The sequence below is a fragment of the Epargyreus clarus genome, unplaced genomic scaffold, assembly GCF_041222505.1.
Source record: "Epargyreus clarus isolate Ecla_fem2 unplaced genomic scaffold, WU_Ecla_fem_2.2 ptg000033l, whole genome shotgun sequence".
NCBI lineage: Eukaryota > Metazoa > Arthropoda > Insecta > Lepidoptera > Hesperiidae > Epargyreus > Epargyreus clarus.
In genome coordinates, this window is record NW_027332238.1 from 431,731 (window position 1) to 452,287 (window position 20,557).

At 37.0% G+C, this 20,557-nt stretch overlaps 1 protein-coding gene across 1 annotated transcript; it reads right to left on the bottom strand.

The window, feature by feature from the left end:
• Nucleotides 1–559: 559 nt before the first annotated feature.
• PBAN (pheromone biosynthesis activating neuropeptide) lies at nucleotides 560–9,515 on the bottom strand. Its single transcript, XM_073090514.1, has 8 exons — nucleotides 9,486–9,515; nucleotides 8,929–9,029; nucleotides 7,765–7,859; nucleotides 6,585–6,732; nucleotides 5,656–5,762; nucleotides 5,210–5,263; nucleotides 1,459–2,130; nucleotides 560–1,356 (listed from the first exon to the last, which is right to left on the bottom strand). Exons 1-8 carry the CDS (start codon nucleotides 9,513–9,515, stop codon nucleotides 560–562), a joined length of 2,004 nt encoding a protein of 667 aa, XP_072946615.1.
• Between the last annotated feature and the right edge of the window lie 11,042 nt (nucleotides 9,516–20,557).

Consider the following 20,557-nt stretch of genomic DNA (forward strand, 5'->3'; position numbering starts at 1 on the left):
AGCTCGTTTTACATAAGGTTAACAACGACCTATGGTTGACCTTTATTACTTTTTCTTTTTCGAGGCATACCAGCTTAGTCCTCAGGGGTAGCGGCGCATCTGTAACCGACCTCGACCTGGAAATATAACCTTATCTGTACCCTTACAATGAGTTTTCAAAACATCCCACAATTTTACGTTACGTTTACTCAATCCATTATTCCCTCCCGTTTGCTTCAGTAGACTGAGTAAATGTAACAATAAGTGCTCAAGTCTTTTTGTCAACCTCACATGTTCGCAAAAAATAGAGGCAAAACATAAAGCGCCATTTTGTCAATTTAGACATTTAATGTTACGTTACTGACACTATAGTTCTGACACAATCCGCTAGGGGCGCTGATTAGAAATTGTATGGGCAAATACGTAAACAAAATATACCAAAACAGTCATATTTGTCAAAACGTAAAAACTCATGGTATGTACTGGGGTTGGTTACAGATGTCCATACGATAATAACCTTATCAAATGAACTGTTTGTTAATTTCTATTTCAATCTAAAAAGACTAGAATTTTAAAAAGTTTATTTGAGTAACCTAACTTTCTTATTGATGCTAGCAGGCGGGTTCACAAAGTGTTTTATAATCTGTCTCTCTCTGTCCTTTTCTGGCAAGGGCTCATCTGAATCGTACCTCTCAGCTACTGTCGGCAAACTTATGTAGTAATTCGGTGAGGACATTTTATACGTTTCTCGTGTGGGAATCATTGTGCCTTTACCCTTAGACGTTTCAGAAACAATTTCAGTGTCCTTAAAGCGGTCGTCGAACCACAAAGACTCAGTTTTAGCTTTTATTTCTTCTGATTCTTTCGTGTCATCTGCTTTGCCATTATATCTATCAACTTTCCACTCGCTTTTGAAGGGTCTAACCTTTTCTAAATTAGCGTTGTTTTTTATCTTAAACCTTGAGTTTTTGTTTGTATTATAGTAAATGTTACTCGACTCTGTTTTAAGCTCTTTAGTGTTTGTTTCTTCACTTTCGAAAATGTTTTCTTCTTTATTTGGTACCGCGTAATCTTCGTAGCTATCATTTTTAGTTGTGGATATCAAATCAAATTCTTTGAAAAGCGGTTCTCCATAATTATCAAATTTAACAACATCAGGAGTCGTTTGTTTTAAATGATGGTGAATTTTTATTTCTTTCTTTGGTTTTTCTTCTTCATATTTTTTGTCAACGAATCTTTCGTTATCTTTTACGTAATATTTTTCATTTTGATACGTATTTATGTTTCCTTTCGGCCTATTTTCAATTCCATAGTATTGTTTTTTTTGTAAGTTTTCATCATAATTTTCGTATATGTGTTTTTCTACATATTCTTTGTCTTTTATATTGTCGTTTATTTTAACATTAGTATTGTAAATATCTTTTTGAGTTACACTTTTATATTTTTCATAATCTCTATCATTGTAACTCTGTTTCTTACCTTCATGATAGTCAAAATATTCAGATTTAATATTTTTATTCGGATATGTTTTTTCTGCTACCTCATACTCCTTATCATCATAATAATTCGTAATTGGTTCGTAATTTCTTGTTACTTTACTAAATCTTTCGTGAGCATTGTATTTATTATTAGAATTGTAATTTACATTTTCAGATTTTATCCGATTTTCAGATTGTATCCCATCTATGTTATAAACGAATTTTTCTTTATTTGCGGTATTAATATTAGCAATTTTTGGTAATGGTTGACTATAAGGATTTGCATTTTCACCTTTCTGAATTAAGCGCTTCTGTATTTCTTCTTTCATTTCCTTCGCAAGTCGATCTTTAACTCTTTCCACTAATTCCTCAAAATTAACCCTTGTATTCCAGTCTCTAACGTACATAGAGTTAACCTTTTTCAGATTGGCTTCACTCTCAGCGTCTCCTTCATTTTCGAAATCGTCTGTCTCGCTTTCATACTCATCAGAATCGGTGATATCAACACGTGACTTTTGCTTAGCCGGAACTGATGCTAATCTAGCTAATTTATCAGCTAGAGCTTCAGGGACTATTTTTCTAGCGATATTACGAAAATCGTCCACATTTGCAGCAAATAGTACGTAGGTGTTGAATTCTTTAGCAAATGTTAAAATGAAACCTAAAATTAAATTAATTATTTGCATTTACGGTGAAAATATCGTAAGGAAGTCTAGTTGCCTAAGACTTCTGTAAAACAGCTCTCAAAGGTGTGGAAGTCTACTAATTTGCTAGTGGTCAGAGTGGGCACAGTAGGCATCAGAGTAGGCAGTGATAGCCTAGTGGTTAAGAAACTCGGCGTCTCGATCGAGGGGTCCGAGGTTCAAATCCCAGGCACGCACCTCTGATTTTTCAAAGTTATGTGCGTATTAGAAATTAATTATCATTTGCTAAACGGTGAAGGAAAACATCGTGAGGAAACCTGCATACCTGAGAGATTTATAAAAAAAATCTCAAAGGTATGTGAAGTCTACCAATACGCACTTGGTCAGCGCGGTGGATTATGGCCTAATCCTTCTCATTATGAGAGGAGACCCGTGCCCAGCAGTGGGACAGTAATGGGATGCTGATGATGATGATGATGATGTCAGAGTAGTGGTTTGGCCTAAATCCTTCGCTATGAGAGGAGACCCGGGCCTAGCAGAGGGACATAATTGTGTTAGATATGATGAGGAGTAAGAAGATTTTTTTCTTATGAAATAGTAGCAAATTAACATGATGCAGTCGACCTGATGGTAAGACGTTGCAGTCTTTTTTATAATATTAGTGTAGCAGACGAGGATGCAGTTCACCTCATTATAAGTGGCTAGTACGCTTTCTTGCGCCGCTTCTTCTCCATAGCGAAATACCTTCCGATGCGGTGGTAGTTTGTTGACTTTCAAAAAGTATTATATATGAATCAATTTTGAATAAATGAGATTTGAATTTGAATTTGAATTTGCCGCCCATTGACCACTGTAATTAACACTGCTGTTATTAGACAGAAATAGGTGTGCCGGTGGTGTCGCCGGAGTCGAACCACTAGAGTTCTACCACCTTTCTATAATCAACCCCAGGTAGCATTGCATCCTACCTGAGGTCGGTGACAGCGTTACTTTTTCTATAATAAGTATAGGAGTAGTACGAACACTCGTAAACGTCCTCTCGGAATGAGAAGGATTAAGCCATAGTCCACCGCGCTGGCCAAGTGCGTATTGGTAGACTTCACATACCTTTGAAAACCTTTTTTTTTTTGTTTCCTTTTAAGATTTCTCAGGTATGCAGGTTTCCTCACGATATTTTCGCCATGCATTTCTTTTTCACGATGTTTTTTTTTCAAGTGATAACAAATTTCTCTAACACGCAAATAACTTGGACACGCCTGGGATTTGAACCTTTAGAACATTTTACACATCTCCCAGTAATCCAGGTTTCCTCGCGATGTTTTCCTTCACCGTTCAAGCAAGTGATAATTAATTTCTTATACGCTAAAGCCTATTTAATAGTAACTGAAATAACTCACAAATTCGTAGCCAACTCGATAAAGCCATTGCAGTTTTTAGCAATAAAAATTTAATTTAAAAAACTGGTAAATTTATTGCTCGTTTTACTACTCGATATTGGAGCGTAAATGCTACTAGATTGTGGTTGTCTCGACTAGTTCATATTTATACACACCTATTTCTGTTATAACAGCAGTGTAGCGCTGCTGTGTTCTGGTTTATTTATTTATTTATTTATTTATTTATTTATTTATTTATTTATTTATTTATTAAGACTTATCAACAAGATTACATGTTTGACTATGATTAAATACTAAACCTTAAAATATGTTTTACATGATCTTAAATATAGATAAGTACATCAAACTTTAACAATGTGCATTACTAACTAACAACTAACTACTTACGTTACTGGATATCGGTTTAATATAATATAATTTAAAATAATAAGATATTTATTAAATATATATATGATATATATATCTATATGATGTAATTTTGTTATAGATATATATATCATATACATATTTATTATGTTTGAAGGGTAAGGGAGATATTTTTACGCGGTATTCCAGCTTAGTGTTCAGGGGTAGCGGCGCATCTGTAGCTTTTTTTTTATATAATATGAAGTAGCAGACGAGCATGATGGTAAGTGGCTACTGCCGCCCATGGACATCTGTAATCGACTCCAGATAGGATTATAAATTCGTACCGAAGGTAGGCCACAGATGCGCCACTACCCCTGAGCGCTAAGCTGGAACGCCTTGGAAAAGTATGTACGCTGATCTCAGGTAGGATAATATTATCTAGGGTTAATTGCAGATGTCCATAGCAGTAGCAACTTACCATCAGGTGGACTATATTATGAAAAAATATATACCTGAGTAAGTTCGGCTTAGAGCTCAAGGATCTTTGTTGTAAAATGTTTTTTTTTTTTTATAAAATTGGAGTAGAAAAACAGCATGCAGTCCACTAGTTGCTAAGCTACTGCCGCCCATGGTAATCTACCCTAGATGAGATGGGAGTCCTTTCTGAGGTTAGTTACAGGTACAGAGTCCTGAGGACTGAGCTAGAACTCGGATAAGTATGTCTCTTACTACACTTCAAACCAGAACACAGCAGCGCTTAACAATGCTGTTATAACAGAAATAGGTAAACAATTTATTTTCTAAATTATTATTTGTCCTTAAAATTCCATTGAAGATAAATTATACTAACTTATTAATTCATTTAATTATCATACACAAAAATATCGTCTTTAAACTTTAATTATATTGTAAAATGAAATTATTTAAAAAAGTATTGCTACTTTTATTATAATTATTATGAAGATAAATATAATGTTAATCCATTTTGAAGATAACTAATAATATTATAGATATTTCCTAAATTAAATAATGGAATTGTTTTGAAGACAAATTATAATTTTAATCCATTTTGAAGATAAATCGTATTATAGGTATATTCCACGTAAAAATAGTCCGCTCTGAATATAGAAATGAATCACGCCATAGCAAATTGTATGACACCTGTTTGCAACAACTTCAGAGCGGACTAACAGTTTGGCGCGGACTGTATTTCTTAAATTAATAAAATAATTTAATAGAAAAACAATTTTATCAAGATGAGATCATTTATTATTCATTATTATATAATAATACTTATTTTTATAAAATACTTTGTCCAAAACGTTCAGTCGTATACATTATCCTTTAATTTGTCAGATCAATTAATTCTTCGTGTTATTTGTGCTTCTTGTCAGTCGAATTTTCTCTGGATACATATCTGCGGAAGGAAAATTATATATATAAAATTCTCGTGTCACAATGTTAGTTTTTTTATAATATAAGAGTAGCAGACGAGCATGCAGTCCACCTGATGGTAAGTGGCTACTGCCGATCATGGACATCTGTAATCAACCCCAGATAGGATTAGATATTCCTACCTAAGGTCGGCCACAGATGCGCCGCTACCCCTGAGGACTAAGCTGGAACGCCTCGGAAAAGTATGTCTCCCTTACCACACCCTTCAAAACGGAACACAGCAGCGCTTAACACTGCTGTTATAAGACAGAAATAGGTGTGGCGGTGGTGCTGGAGTCGAACCACAAAGGGTTCTACCACCTTCAAGCTTACTATCAAGTGGTAGTTAGATTGATGTACCATATGGTCACTTACCATAGTTAAGTCCTCGTCCCAATCGCGGTGAAAACTGGATGGTGCGGCCGAGCCGTGGTGAAAATAAATTACTCATCGGGTTCACCATGATGGGATCTGCCCTGTAACTAAAATAAAGGTTTTAAAAAGTTTATTATCTACACTCATATTATAAAGAGGAAAGCTTTTTATGTTTGTTTGGTTGTAATGAATAGGCTCAAAAACTACTGGACCGATTTTAAAAGTTCTTTCACCATTCGAAAGCTACATTATCCACGAATAACATAGGCTATATTTTATATGAATTATATTTGATAAATAGATTTTTGAGGCGGTACAAAGTTTGCCGGGTCAGCTAGCGAAACCCGGGTTCGACCCCCTGCCAACAGATATATAAATGATGAATTTAGGTTTTTGTTTCTGGGTCTGGGTTTTTTTATAATATAGGAGTAGGAGACGAGCATGCAGTCCACCTGATGGTACGTGGCTACTGCCAGTGGACATCTGTAATCAACGCCAGATAAGATGAGAGTTCTGAGATCAGCCACGGAAGCGTTACTATCACTGAGAACTAATCTGGAATGCCTCGGAAAAGTATATCCCTTACCACACCCTTCAAACCAGAACACAGCAGTATAACACTGCTGTTATAACAAATATAAGTGTGGCGGTGGTGCCTCCGGATTCCAATCACAACGAGTTCTACCACCTTACAATTTTATTTTTATAGGAGTAGCAGACGAGCATGCAGTCCACCAGACAGCACGTGATTACTGCCAGTGGATATGCAGATATCCATCAATCCCAGATAACATAAGAGTCCTCCCTGAGATCAGGCACTATGTCTGCCGTATCCCACTCTTGAAACCAGAACACAGCGTAACATTGCTGTTATAACAGAAATAGGTGTGGCGGTGATACCGCCGGATACAAAAGGTGACAAAACTTACATTTCATCTTCAGTGGTCACAGGAAGCACATCAGGGATCCTTCGTCGTCCAAGTCGTGGTGTGAACTCCACATTGTCATATGTTCGCTTCTCAGGACTGATGTCAGACGCTCTGCCGAGTTTTGGCGTGAAGATCACCTTCTTTGACACTAAAAACATGGTGTTACAGACACACTCATTCATGTGTAGATCACAATTTGTTGATAAGTTACGTAACGAATTCTTTTCTGTTTTTTTTACCTTAATAGATTTATGTATTTATTTTTATATCTTAATTATAAATAATAAAAAATAAACGAGAAGTAAATAAAATTATAAATAATTATAAAATCTTATTTATAAAATTCTCGTGTCACAATGTTAGTTACCGTACTCCTCTGAAAGGGCTTTACCGATTTTCACCAAATTTTGAATGCATATTCAGTAGGTCTGAAAATCGGCTAGTATCTATTTTTCATACCCCTAAGTGATAAGGGTTGTTCACCCTTAACATTTTTTTTATTTATATTGCAACACGTTAGCCGGGTCAGCTAGCGATACTTATAAAATAAAGAAGTCATCAAAAACTCCTACTAATACTAATAACATAGGGCCTGAGCGCTATGACATGGGGCTCTTTATGAGGGGTGCAAAAATTAAAGAGCTCTCCTTCAAAGCCGGCGATGCATTGGCGACTCTGGTGTTGCAAATGTCCATAGGCGACGGTGACTGCTTTCCATCAGGTAGCCGGTCTGCCTTATCGTTAGGTATATAAAAAAATACGAATACTTTTCTATTTTTTATACGAGGCGAACTCGCACGCGGATGGTCCCGTACCACCAAATTTTCATTTATTTTTAGGGTTCCGTACCCAAAGAGTAAAACTCTCCTGAACCGTGATAGATAGACACTTGTAATGTTTACAAAGTATGTATAAAGGATGTCGTAATAACAAGAAATACTAAAAATAAAAAATAAATGATGGTCGCTATACAAGAAACCGATGTTTTTCGACGTTTTTCGCTTTATCTATTAAACCGTAATAGGGAAATATTTCAAATTTTCATAATGCCTTTACTTTAATGGCTGTGATAACAAATACTAAAAATTAAAAAAAATACAATTATGGTACAGAACCCTCACTGTGCAAGTTCGATTCACACTTAACCAATTTTTACCCTTTGACTACGGAACCTAATTACCTCTGGTTGGCTCATCCGCTTGCATTTCATACGGAAGTTGATCGTAGTAATACTTCAGATTATCCGCAGCTTCCAATAGGCTTAGAAACGTTTGTCTGAAACAAAATACTCTTAAAATCAAGTTAAGGGTTTATTAAAGCTTTATGGTGCATATCTATAGGTATAGTCCGCGCCAAACTACTAGTCCACTCCGAATATAGAAACGAGTCGCGTCGCAATAGCAAATTGCAGATATATATATATATTTTTATAATATAGGAGTAGCAGACGAGCATGCAGTCCACCTGATGGTAAGTGGCTACTGCCGCCCATGGACATCTGTAATCAACCCCAGATATAATTACATATCCTACCTGAGATCGGCCACAGATGCGCCGCTACCCCTGAGGAGTAAGCTGGAACGCCTCGGAAAAGTATATTAGGACAAAGACAGCGTAGAACTCCTCCCGGCACCCGACCGCTGCTCGCTCTCGCCCATGAGTACATAGCTGCGTTAGTGTGCCCTTACGTTACGGAGTATATGCTAACTAAACCTGCTAACAAGTTCAGAGCGGGCTAGAAGTTTGGCGCGCACTATACTAATATTAAAAATAGGTAAAGTTTGTAACTTTGTTTGTAAGGGCTAATCTTCGGAAATACTGAACCGATCATGAAAATTCTTTCACAATCAGAAAGCTTCACTACTCAGGAGTGCTATAGGGTATATTTTATTATGATTGAACAAAAAGAAGGCGAAGCCGCGGGTACTGCTAAGTTCTACCGCCCTTAAACTTTAATATGTAGTTTATTTGCGCCAAAAAAAGTACTTCAAGGTGTATTCATGCGTACAGTATACTTTTAAATATAAGTTCATCATCAACCCGTTTATGAATTAAAAGAAATGAAGGATTAGGCAATACTCCACCGCGCTGGACAAGTGCGTATTGGTAGACTTCACATACCTTTGAAAACTTTTTGTTATTTTTTTTTAAACTTTCTCAGGTATGCAGGTTTCCTCATGATGTTTTCCTTCACCGTTTAGCAAGTGATAATTAATTTCTCTAACACGCAAATAACTTTATGTAATCAGATGGATTTGAACCTCGGACCCCTCGATCAAGAGGGGTTTCTTAACCACTAGGCTATCACTGACTTAATACTGCAATAGTTTAAATATGATAGTACCTGTTATCATCGCTGGAGAGGGGTAGAGACCGTTTGCCCAACCGAGGGCCGAACCACAGCCCCTGTCTGTCACTGTGGGCTCCTCGGTCTAAGCCGTCATCCTATAACAAAAGATCATATAAAACAAACCGAAAGTATATTAATTGCGAACCGCCCAAGAATAACGCTTTCTACACTCACAGCCCTAGGATTCCCTGTATCGTGGGTGCCGTGGACACACAGAGACAAATACACAAACACAACAGAAACAGAAACCTAAATTCATAATTTAGATATCTGTCTGGCCGGGGATCGAACCCGGGACTCTGCGCGTCAGACCGGTATGGTGACCGCTCCGCCACGCGGGTCGAAGCTAAGAATGGAACTCACTCCCACTTCGTTGTTTCCTATTTTTATACGCTAATAACTGAAAAATCAGAGGTGAGTTGGATTTGAACCTAGAACCCCTCGATTGCGTTCCAACCCTTTTAATAGTGCAACTTAGTCAAAATATCGATATAAATTTCGATATTTATATAGAAGGGCTTATAGAGGAAGGTATTAAAGAAATAACTTACTTTAAAATCATCTTTCGTCGCTGTCGCCATTACGTATGAGATTAAAACAAAAAGACAGAGAAACTTCTCAAAATTAAACGACATTTTGGAAAACATCAGATCATTGAATATAGAAAATATGTTGTGACTACTGCTGTCGAAGCGAACTGTCTTCTTAGAAGCCAGGGGAAGGTTTATATACCCGCTAAATTGAAAATGTATGGTAATGAAGGGAGTAGGTCGGGGTGAAACACTATTTGGGGCGGTTCACCTCAAATTTAAACGTAGGTAAATTTAGATTGTTTTCGTAAACATCTTGAGGTTAATTGAATTCTTAATGAGTTTAATTGAAATAGCGAGGTTTTGTCTCCCACACGGTCTTGTGTTTTATCGATTTTATTAGCTTGAATTGTATGTATTATAAACTCATTGTTCCTGAAAGACTATCCTTATCCTTACTTCCTTACTTAATATTATAAATCCGAAAGTAACTCTGTCTGTCTGTCTGTTTGCCTGTCTGTCTGTCTGTCTGGTTGTCTTTTCTTCACGCCTAAACCACTGAACCGATTGCAATGAAATTTTGTACAAAGATAGTCTAAAACCCGAGAAAGGACATAGGATACTTTTTATCCCGAAAATCCCACGGGAACTAGGGATGGCGATCTAAGATCGATTAATCGGAGAATCGATCTTTTGGACCAAAAAGTTGATTATTTTATGTCGATATTACTAAGGATTGAATCGTACACTATGCATTTGATCAAGTGATGATCTTTAGCAAAGTTGTTGTCCATGAGACCAGAAAGGTTTCAGAGTTGGTACGACCAATTTTCGCCAGATGGCGCCACTTTCTTTCCAATGAAGGTACGAATTTGCTGTTTTATGTATGTTAGTATGTCATATTATTTTCTTTTAAACGTGTTTACCTTCTAGTTTATTATATAAAACTAGTTTTTGCCCGCGGCTTCGCCCGCATTAAAAAAATAACTAGACACATACTACTAGAGATGGGCAGAGGGTTTAAACCCATCGGGAATAAACCGGGTTTTTACCCGGTCGTTGGGAAGAAATAGGGTTTAAACCCGAAAATGGGTTTTATTCGGGTATTTACTATTTTCATGCATATTTATCCATTTTTAAGCACAATTATTACTTTGATGATCATACTGTACTGAATATGCACTGTAAAATGACATTTACAGCGCCAAAAGGCCATTTTATCACGCCATTATAGAACCAGACTTAGGTAAGAAGCCAATCAGTCTATGCTTTTGATGCAGTCTATATTTTAGACAAATATAACGACACCTTAACTGTCGAAATTTATCTATCCAGATCGGAACGTATTAAAAAGATTTATAAACATACAAAATATGCGCGAAAAACATAATCTTTCTGTGGTAGTCGGGTAAAAAAGGTGGTAAAACCTCAAAAATATAACATTAAAAAATGTAATAACGTTGAAAATACCATAGAAACTTCTAGTATATCTATTCAATAAATATTTGAACTATTTTAAAAACTGTCTGCAGATTTTATGAAATCATTTTTAAATACCCAAATAAATACCCTGTGGGAGGGTATAAACGGGTCTTTATCGGGTTTAAACCCAGTACTGGGTTTAAACCGGGTGTTTTGCCCATCTCTACATACTACTGAAGGATTTGTACCTTCATTGGAATGACAGTGGCGCTATCTGTCGTAAATTAGTCGTACCAACTCAGAAACCTTCGTGGGCTCGACAACGTTCTGAATCCACCACGCTGGCCAAGTAGGTACGTATTGGTAGACTTCTCATACTTTTGAGATTTTTTATATGTCTCTCAGGTGTCCACATTGTTTTCCTTCACCGTTAAATAGATAATTATTTTCCAATACTTCATAATTAATTAATTTCTAATTTCTAATACTTTTTTCTAGCACACATAACTTATAAAAATCAAAGATGCCTGACATTTTAACGTCAAACACATCGATCGAGAAGCCGAGTTTCAACCAGACTATCACTGCTTTACTTAAATAAATAAATAAAAATTAAAAAAAAATGTGAGCCGTCACGGGACGCCTGGCAGATGTGAAACATCGACATTATTTTGTAAAAGTAATATGCAGAAAAGAACATATTGTGATAGGAACTAAATATGTCATAATGATAAAATAAAATATTACGATTTTTTTCCAGATAACGATGACTATTTATTGAATAAACATTTATTTTCATTAAATACAAAAATTTACGAATTTATTTCAAATCGTGACTACTTAATTCGTTTAATCAGTGACTTCATAAAGGTGGTAGAACCCTTTGTGGTTCGACCCCGGCGGCACCACCGCCACACCTATTTCTACCTTATAACAGCAGTGTTAAGCGCTGCTGTGTTCCGGTTTGAAGGGTGTGGTAAGGGAGACAGACTTTTCCGAGGCGTTCCAGCTTAGTCCTCAGGGGTAGCGGCGCATCTGTGGCCGACCTCAGGTAGAAATATGTAATCCTACCTGGGGTTGATTACAGATGTCCATGGGCGGCAGTAGCCACTTACCATCAGGTGGTAAGTTATATTATATAAAAAAAAAAAAAAAAAACTTCGGTAATAGTTATTGCGCATGGCGACGCGTCGCCACACCATACACACTACTGCATATAGACTGTATATATATATACCATCGTATAGCACGGCATGCGTCGCCACGCCAGAAATCGGTTTTACGTGCGGCTATAGATGTTTCACATCAAAAAAAAATAAAAAAGCCTTTTATTTCCTGCTATACATAATTAATAACTTATACTATGATTTCATGCGACTGATAATTTAATATATAGTGCTACTGTGCTGTACTGCTTTACTTAAGTACTTGTTAATTTTTTTATATGTTACTAGCTAACCCGGCAAACGTTGTGTTGCCATATAAATAAAAAAATGTTAAGTGACCAACCCTTATCAGTTAGGGGTATGAACAATATATAGTAGCCGATTCTCAGACCTACTGAATATGCATATAAAATTTGTTGAAAATCGGTAAGTTTCGGAGGAGTACGGTAACTAACATTGTGACACGAGAATTTTATATATAAGATTAATGCGATTTGTTTCATGTGAAATTTAGCACAGGGTTATAAATTAAATTTTGTCTTGGGGGACAGTCAGCCCAGCGACGTCGCCCTTGTGTTCGTCAATCCCAATAAATCTCTAGGGGACTTTTATTTTTAGCTTTTTGAATGTCGAAATGTTATTCATTCACGTTTTTTGCCGTGAACGTGCATAATGTGGAATGAACTTCCTCCTGAGGTATTCCCTCAGGACTACAACATTGGGCTCTTCAAGAGAGGTGTAAAAAGAGCTCTCCTTCAAAGCCGGCGATGCATCGGCGACTCCTCTGGTGTTGCAAATGTCCATGGGCGTCGTTAACTGCTTTCCACCAAGTAGCCCGTCTTCCTTATCGTTAGGTCAAATATAAAAAAGTTAAGTATTTTAATTTAATCTACCACTAGTCCGTTCTACCCTAACCTCCCCTGCCTAAGCTCAGCAAATTGAGATAAATCGACAGGCGTGAATGAGACTAAGCCTGCATTTGTCAACTGATAAAATAAGATCTGGAATAGATTTTCTTACGTAAATCGTTTAATTGAAATGTTTTATTAAAATGTCATCTATGTTTTATGTTGGTTATTTGAACTTCCTCCTGAATTAAGAATGAACTTCCTCCTGAGGTATTCCCGGAGCGCTATGACATGGGGCTCTTCAAAAAAGGTGCAAAAAGAGCTCTCTTTTAAAGCCGGCGATACATTGGCGACTCCTCTGGTGTTGCAAATGTTCATAGGCGATGTTGACTACTTTCCATCAGGTAGCACGTCTGCTTTATCATTAGGCTCAAATATAACAGTAGCAACGAGCAAGCAGACTACCTTATGTGAGCTACTGCCCATGGACATCTGTAATGAACCCCAGATAAATTAGATCCACCCGAGGACGGCTACAAATAATCCGCTACCCCTGAGGATTAAATTAAAATGTCATCTATATTTTGTCTTCTTTAATATGGAAGTAGCAAACGAGCATGCAGACTATCTGGTGTAAGCTACTGCCGCCCATGGACATCTGTAATCAACTTTTCTTTCCGATTTCTTTCCGAGAACCTGTTATAAATACGCCGCTAGCTAGCAGACGAGCTTGCAGTCCACCTGATTTTAAGTGGCTACTGCCGCCCATGGACATCTGTAATCAAACCCAGATAGGATTAGCTATTCCTACCTGAGGTCGGTCACAGTTGCGCCGCTACCCCTGAGGACTAAGCTGGAACGCCTCGGAAAAGTATGTCTCCCTTACCACACCCTTCAAACCAGAACACAGCAGCGCCTAACACTACTGTTATGAGGCAGAAATAGGTGTGGTGCCGCCGGAGTCGAACATGATGACAAATTTTGAAATTCCCTTCTATAATGTAGGTACATGTCTCCTGTATCAAAAAATCGTATTATTTCGACAATAAATTATAATGAAAATGTTAGCATTTTTAAAACAAATTTTGAATTAAGCGTGAAAACTAATATGGGTGAGCGAGCACCATTGTACCGATTACTATCTTATATATAAAATTCTCGTGTCACAGTGTTAGTTACCGTACTCCTCTGAAACGGCTGTACCGATTTTCACCAAATTGTATATGCATATTCAGTAGGTCTGAAAATCGGCTGCTATCTATTTTTCATACCACTAAGTGATAAGGGTTGTTCAGCCTTAACATTTTTTTTTTATTTATATGGCAACACGACGTTTGCCGGGTCAGCTAGTATTCTTATAACAATTTATTTAGCTCTATAGATACGAGTATCTTGGTAACGCGCCCTAGTACATTCAAAAAGTCTAATTACTAACATCATGAAATCCTGTACAACATAAATACTTTTTAACACGCTTTTATTAGCTTGGGTTGTATGTATAAATTTGTATCTACGCTGGTGGAAGACACCTGAGAGATATCATATTTTCTAATTGTCAAAAAAAAGTTACAGGTCCTGGTACAGATTTCTATTACTCAAAATCCCTTTTTTTATTCAGTATACAAATTATTCAAAAACAAAATAGGGTGATTAATTTTGCACCACCCTGTTACTGTTCCTTAATTGTCTGTCTGTCCAAACTATCTGTTCGTGTGTCACAGGGCTTTATCTCTTAAACCGTAATAGATAGACACTTGATTTTATTACAAACGATGCATGATGGTGGTCGCTATAACAACAAATACTAAAAATTAATAAAATAAATATAGTTTAAAAAACTAAAAAACACGCTTTTATGTTAAAATCAATTAAAAAGCAAAGAAATAATCTTCAATCTAGGAATCAATTAAGGAACAGTAAATAGTATAATTGTGGAAAAAGTGTGGGGCGCTTTTCGAACCTGATAAATGAAGCACCCCACTTTTTACATTTCCATTCCTTTTTCCATTGTTTCCTAGATTGAAAATTATTTTATACTTTTTAGTTCATTTTATCATAAAAGCTAGTTTTATAGTTTTTTAAACTATATTTATTTCATCTTGTTAACTATCATTGAATTATTAACCACTAAAGAACCAGTAAATAGTGCAAAAACGGTGGTTGCAAAGTTAAATAAAATGTTGGATATTATCATATTTCTGTAATATTGTATTTTGATACCGTTTGTATTCTCTAATAAATAAAAAAAAACGCTCACGGGTGTCATGGCGTCCGTGAGTGACGTCACGCTTCGATATCCCATAGAAAAGTTCAAGCAATACGGTGACACGCCAAAAAATGACGTCATTCCGCCCCGATTAGCGTTTCAGACAAGATGGCCGACTGCAGTATTTTATACTATTATTTTATTGAAAATATAATAAATCTTAAAGTTTTTATTAAAACTGGGTAATTTTTTAGAATTCTTTCAATATATCGTTTTTAATTAAATCATTTATTCTTCGACTTTTTAATACTGTCATCATACCAATTATGTCTTGTCTGTCTGTCTGTTATTAGGCAGAAATAGGTGTGACAGTGGTGCCGCTATAATATAGGAGTAGCAGACGAGCATGCAGTCCTGATGGTAAGTGGTTACTATCGCCCATGGACATCTGTAATCAATCCCAGATAGGTTAGATTCCTACCTGATATCGGGTTCAGATGCGCCCCTACCCCTAAAAATAAAGTTGGAACGCCTCCTTCAAACCAGAACACAGCAGCTTAACACTGCTGTTATAACAGAAATAGGTGTGGCGGTGGTGCCGCCGGAGTCGAACGTGGAGAAGTGATTCAAGAAACTTTGTATGTGTCGACATTTAAATTTTTTAAAAGTAATTATTTTAAGTTCACATAGAATTATTTCTTTATGGTGGAACTTGAGTCGTCACACCATGAGAAATTATCATTTAAACTGATTTAATAATAAAATACTAGTAATTGCCCGCGCCTTCGCCCGCGTTTAAAAGAAAATAATATAACATACTAACATACATAAAACTGTAAATTCGTACCTTCAACTTTGCTAAAGATCACTTGATCAAATGCATAGTTTACGATTCAATCCTTATTAATATGTATTAAAATAATCGATGTTTTGGGTCCAAAAGATTGATTCTCCGATTAATCGATCTTAGATCGCCATCCCTAGTTCCCGTGGGATTTCCGGGATAAAAACTATCCTATGTCCTTTCTCGGGTCTTGACTATCTTTGTACAAAGTTCATTAAAATCGGTTTAGTGGTTTAGGTGTGAAGAAGAGACAACCAGACAGACAGACAGAGTTACTTTCGGATTTATATATTAGTAAGGAGTAAGGATTCCAAGGGTTGGTTTCACCGTGGGGCCGTTAAAGTTTGCGTTAGTTACAATAACAGTAACTTTGACGTTAGCGATGGAATATATATTACTTCCTAGCAATTTTGTAATACACCAAGTTATTGCAAGTGAACAGTATACTTAACAGAATAGCTAGTGAACATTTTTTTTTTTATATATGTAACCTAACGATAAGACAGACGGGCTGCCTGTAGCATTACCATGAGTTGGCATAGAAACGCCACTATAGAAATGGTAAATAGAAAACTATTGTCATTTTGCTAGTGAATAACATAACTACTATCGTTACGGTATTTCTTGACAACGTCTGTCAAATTAATGACTCATGGGACCGAATTTGTATGGCAATAGATCATAATGACATTCGCTAGCGATTTGATTTCGATAGGTTTTTTACGTATCGAGTTACGTCACTACGGATTTTAGTTCTACGAGTAACCACCAGAGGCGCTGTACAATTTTTCATACATTTATTTTACGCAGTCGCTAGCGAGTAATACTTTTGTAAACTCATGGTAGTCCTACTGATGGAAAGCAGTCACCGTCGCCTATGGACATTTGCAACACCAGAGGAGTCGCCAATGCATCGCCGGCTTTAAATAATTGACCAATCATCATTCGCGAACATTTTAGTGGTACGGAACCAAAATTTTCATATTTTTTCATTTTTAGTACTTCAACTTTCGTATGAAATGCAAGCGGACGAACCAAGCAGAGGTAAAGGCTAAAAATTGGCCAAGTGCGACTCAAACTCGTATAGTGACGGTTCTGTAGCAGATTTTTTTATTTTTAGTATTTATTATTATAACAGCCATTGAAGTAAATACGTGAAAATTTGAACTGTCTACCCATTACGGTTCAATAGATAAAGCGAAAAACGTCGAAAAATTAATTTCATTCTATGGCGACTGTCAGTTAATTTCAACTATTTTATATTTTTAGTATTTGTTGTTTCGCGGCCACCGTTATAGATACTCTGTTAAAGACATAGATAAGTATAGATATCTCACCGCCTTGTACGAGTATTGAAGGAAGCCATTAAATGGCTTAAACGGCTAACAATTCTGTCAGCCATTTAATGGCTGTCATCGTGTAATTTACGCGGAACAATGCCGACATGAGCAGTTAAGTGGTGCAAAAACACGAAATCGAAGTAAAGTGCGGAGAAATATAGTTCGTAAATGATCTGAAAACGACATTTTTTCAATATTTTTTAAAGACGAAAATAGATGAAAGTGACAATTTAAATGATCAAAACTGGTTACATTTTCTTGTTAGGAGTGAGTAATCTCTACTAATCTATGGTTAAAAATTAAAATGTCTATTTTTACGGTTCTGGAGGTAGAACCCTTTCATAGACGGACCGACAGCGGAGTCTTAGTAATAGTGTTCCGTTTTCAGAGCCGGATTGAGAGGCCCTGGGGCAACAAAGGAGTGGAGGCCCTCTGGCCCCAAATTATTTTCCGAATATAATGAACAATTTTTTCAGTTGAGTTTTTCAATAAATATTTTATTGTGAAACGCAGGTAGATTCTTCTAGTATTCATGTTTGTACAAAATACTGTAGATAAAGGTAAAACAGCGAAAAAAAATATCAAAGGAAAAGATAATTTTTTTGTACTAGTATTTACTAGTCAAAATTTAAAAAAAAATCCGACGTCTCTATTGTGGGGGCCCCTCTTTTGTGGAGGCCCCGGGGCTGCCGCCCCGGTTGCCCTCCCTTAAATCCGGCCCTCGCTATGATAACAAATATTTAAAAATTAAAAACAAATGAAATTTTGGTAGTACGGAACCAGTGTGCGAGTTCGATTCGTGCTTGACCAATTATTTTATTATGTAATGTTTGAACTTTTTATCCAATTTAAATGTTTTTTATCCAAGATCTTTTATTGTGCAAAATATTTGACAAATACAAAAAAATAACATGTGTTTTTTTGTTTACGAGGAGGAAACCTGCAAAAGTTACCCGGTGACCGGTGAAAGTTCCGGAACCAGAATAGGCTACGGTATCTCCTGCCTGTCGTAAGAGGCGACTAAAAGGGGCTTCCAGGGTTGCGGGTGGTAAGAGTAGGAGCTCGAACCGCCTGGACAGCGACCCCGGGAAGGACGACGGTATGTGTGGTCGCATACCGCTGTGCACACCAGACGGTGTGGCGAGCGTCACGCTCACCTAGGCGGAGCCCGATGGGCAACGCACTAAGAGGACTCCGGTTACGTTCCTCTGGAGATCCCAGAGTCCTCTACGCCACGCCGAGGACGGCCACCGGGGGGGTTTAGAGCGGTAAGAATCCCACATAACCTAGTGCCGCTCCTACGGCACAGGGTATCTTTTGAAGGTTCCCCTATCGTAAACAAAATAAAATAGCTCCTATTAGTGAAGTGTGAGCGTCACAAGTGTGTCGGCAAGTAATCAACATTAATGACGTTCAATTTGTTTATTTTCCTGTTTTCCTTTCACAGCCATTAGGCTTATCATCCATTTAATTAATACAAATAATATACACTAAGTAACTATAAATATTATATTTCTCAGATAGCCGAGCCTCGCGTCTGACCGATATGGATTTTTATTTATTTTATTATTTTCAACAATATGTAATTATATCAGACAACAATAGATGGCGTTGGGGTGATGATCAATGATACGTAAACAACATATAATAAAAGTAAAATAACTATATTAAAATATGTTTTATGGTTCTTATTTGTATTTATTATAATACCAGTTATAGTAATAAACGGATTGTAAAAATTTTAAACGGTTCTCTAGTACGGTTGAACAGTTAGATCGAAAAATGCCGATTTGTTGTATGGAGATCCCCTTTAATATGCAACTTTATTTTATTATTAATATTTGTTGTTATAGCGGCCACCGTTATGCATCCTCTGTAAAAAATTCATATGTCTATCTATTACGGTTCCGGAAATATAGCCCTGCGACAGACGGACAGACAGCGAAGTCTTGGTAATAGGGTTCCGTTTTTACACTTTGGGTACGGAACCCTAAAAATTGTGTTAAAACGCTCAGAAGGTATTTAAAAAAATAAAATATATTCTTTCAATATCTATATCGATTAATTTATCACACTTATATAATAAAAGATTGAATAACAACTCCATTCTTTATTTTCTCTGACAATCCATTCTGTGACATATTATTTTCTAAACAATATACTCTTATTAACATAAACCTTACATTTGAAGGTGGTAGAACCCTTTGTAGTTCGATTCCGGCAGCACCACCGCCACACCTATTTCTGCCTAATAACAGCAGTGTTAGGCGCTGCTGTTTCGTTTTGAAAGGTGTGGTAGGGGAGACATACTTTTGCGACATGTTCCAGCTTAGTCCTCAGGGGTAGCGGCGCATCCGTGGCCGACCTCCGATAGGAATATCTAGTCCTATGGTTGATTATAGATGTCCATGTGCGGCAGTAGCCACTTACCATCAGGTGGACTGCATGCTCGTCTGCTACTCCTATATTATAAAAAAAGTATTGTAATGAAAAAACATATATATGACTTAGACACACAAACATACACTCGAATAACATTGCCATCCGCACTCCGTAAAAGTGAGCAAATCCGCGCGTAAGTATTATGTCTTATAGTGTCACAAATTGTAGTCAATTAATCAGAATTGGCTGAAGCGTTTAATGCAATACTGAATTATTTTACGCGTATTAAAGTAGGAAGGCAATTATAGCCTAGGTTTATTTTTTAAATTTAACCTAACGATAAGGCAGACCGGCTACCTGATGGTAAGCAGTCACCGTCGCCTATGGACATTTGCAACACCAGAGTCGCCAATGCATCGCCGGCTTTGAAGGAGAGTTCTTTTTACACCTCTCTTAAAGAGCGCCATGTCATAGTGCTGAAGGAATACCTCAGGAGGAAGTTCATTCCACATTTTGCAAACACGCGGCAAAAATGACCGTTCAAACTGAACCGTGGAGGACTGCCACGGGCCCTCATCCTTCTAGTGGTTGAGGAACTCAGCTCGCTTGAGGGGTCCGAGGTCAAATCCCACGCACTTCTGATTTTTCAAATATGTGCATTGTGCGTGTTAGAAATTATTTATCACTTGCTTAAACGGTGAAGGAAAACATCGTGAGGAATGCATACCTGAGAAGTCTAAAAAAAGTTTTCAAAGGTATGTGAAGTCTACCAATACGCATTTGTCCAGCGCTGTGGACTATGGCCTTATGGTCATTCTGAGGAGACATGTGCCCAGCAGTGGGACAGTAATGGGTAGATGATGAAAGTAGGTGGAAGATGGGCTC

Bases quoted from the DNA above. Each gene is read 5' to 3' on its own strand.
- PBAN (XM_073090514.1), bottom strand. From the start codon at position 9,515: ATGGCGACAGCGACGAAAGATGATTTTAAA. The intron at 9,030-9,485 runs GTAAGTTATTTC...CTTTTGTTATAG, and splicing joins CGACGAAAGATGATTTTAAA to GATGACGGCTTAGACCGAGG. The intron at 5,264-5,655 runs GTAAGTGACCAT...TTCCTTCCGCAG, and splicing joins GGGACGAGGACTTAACTATG to ATATGTATCCAGAGAAAATT.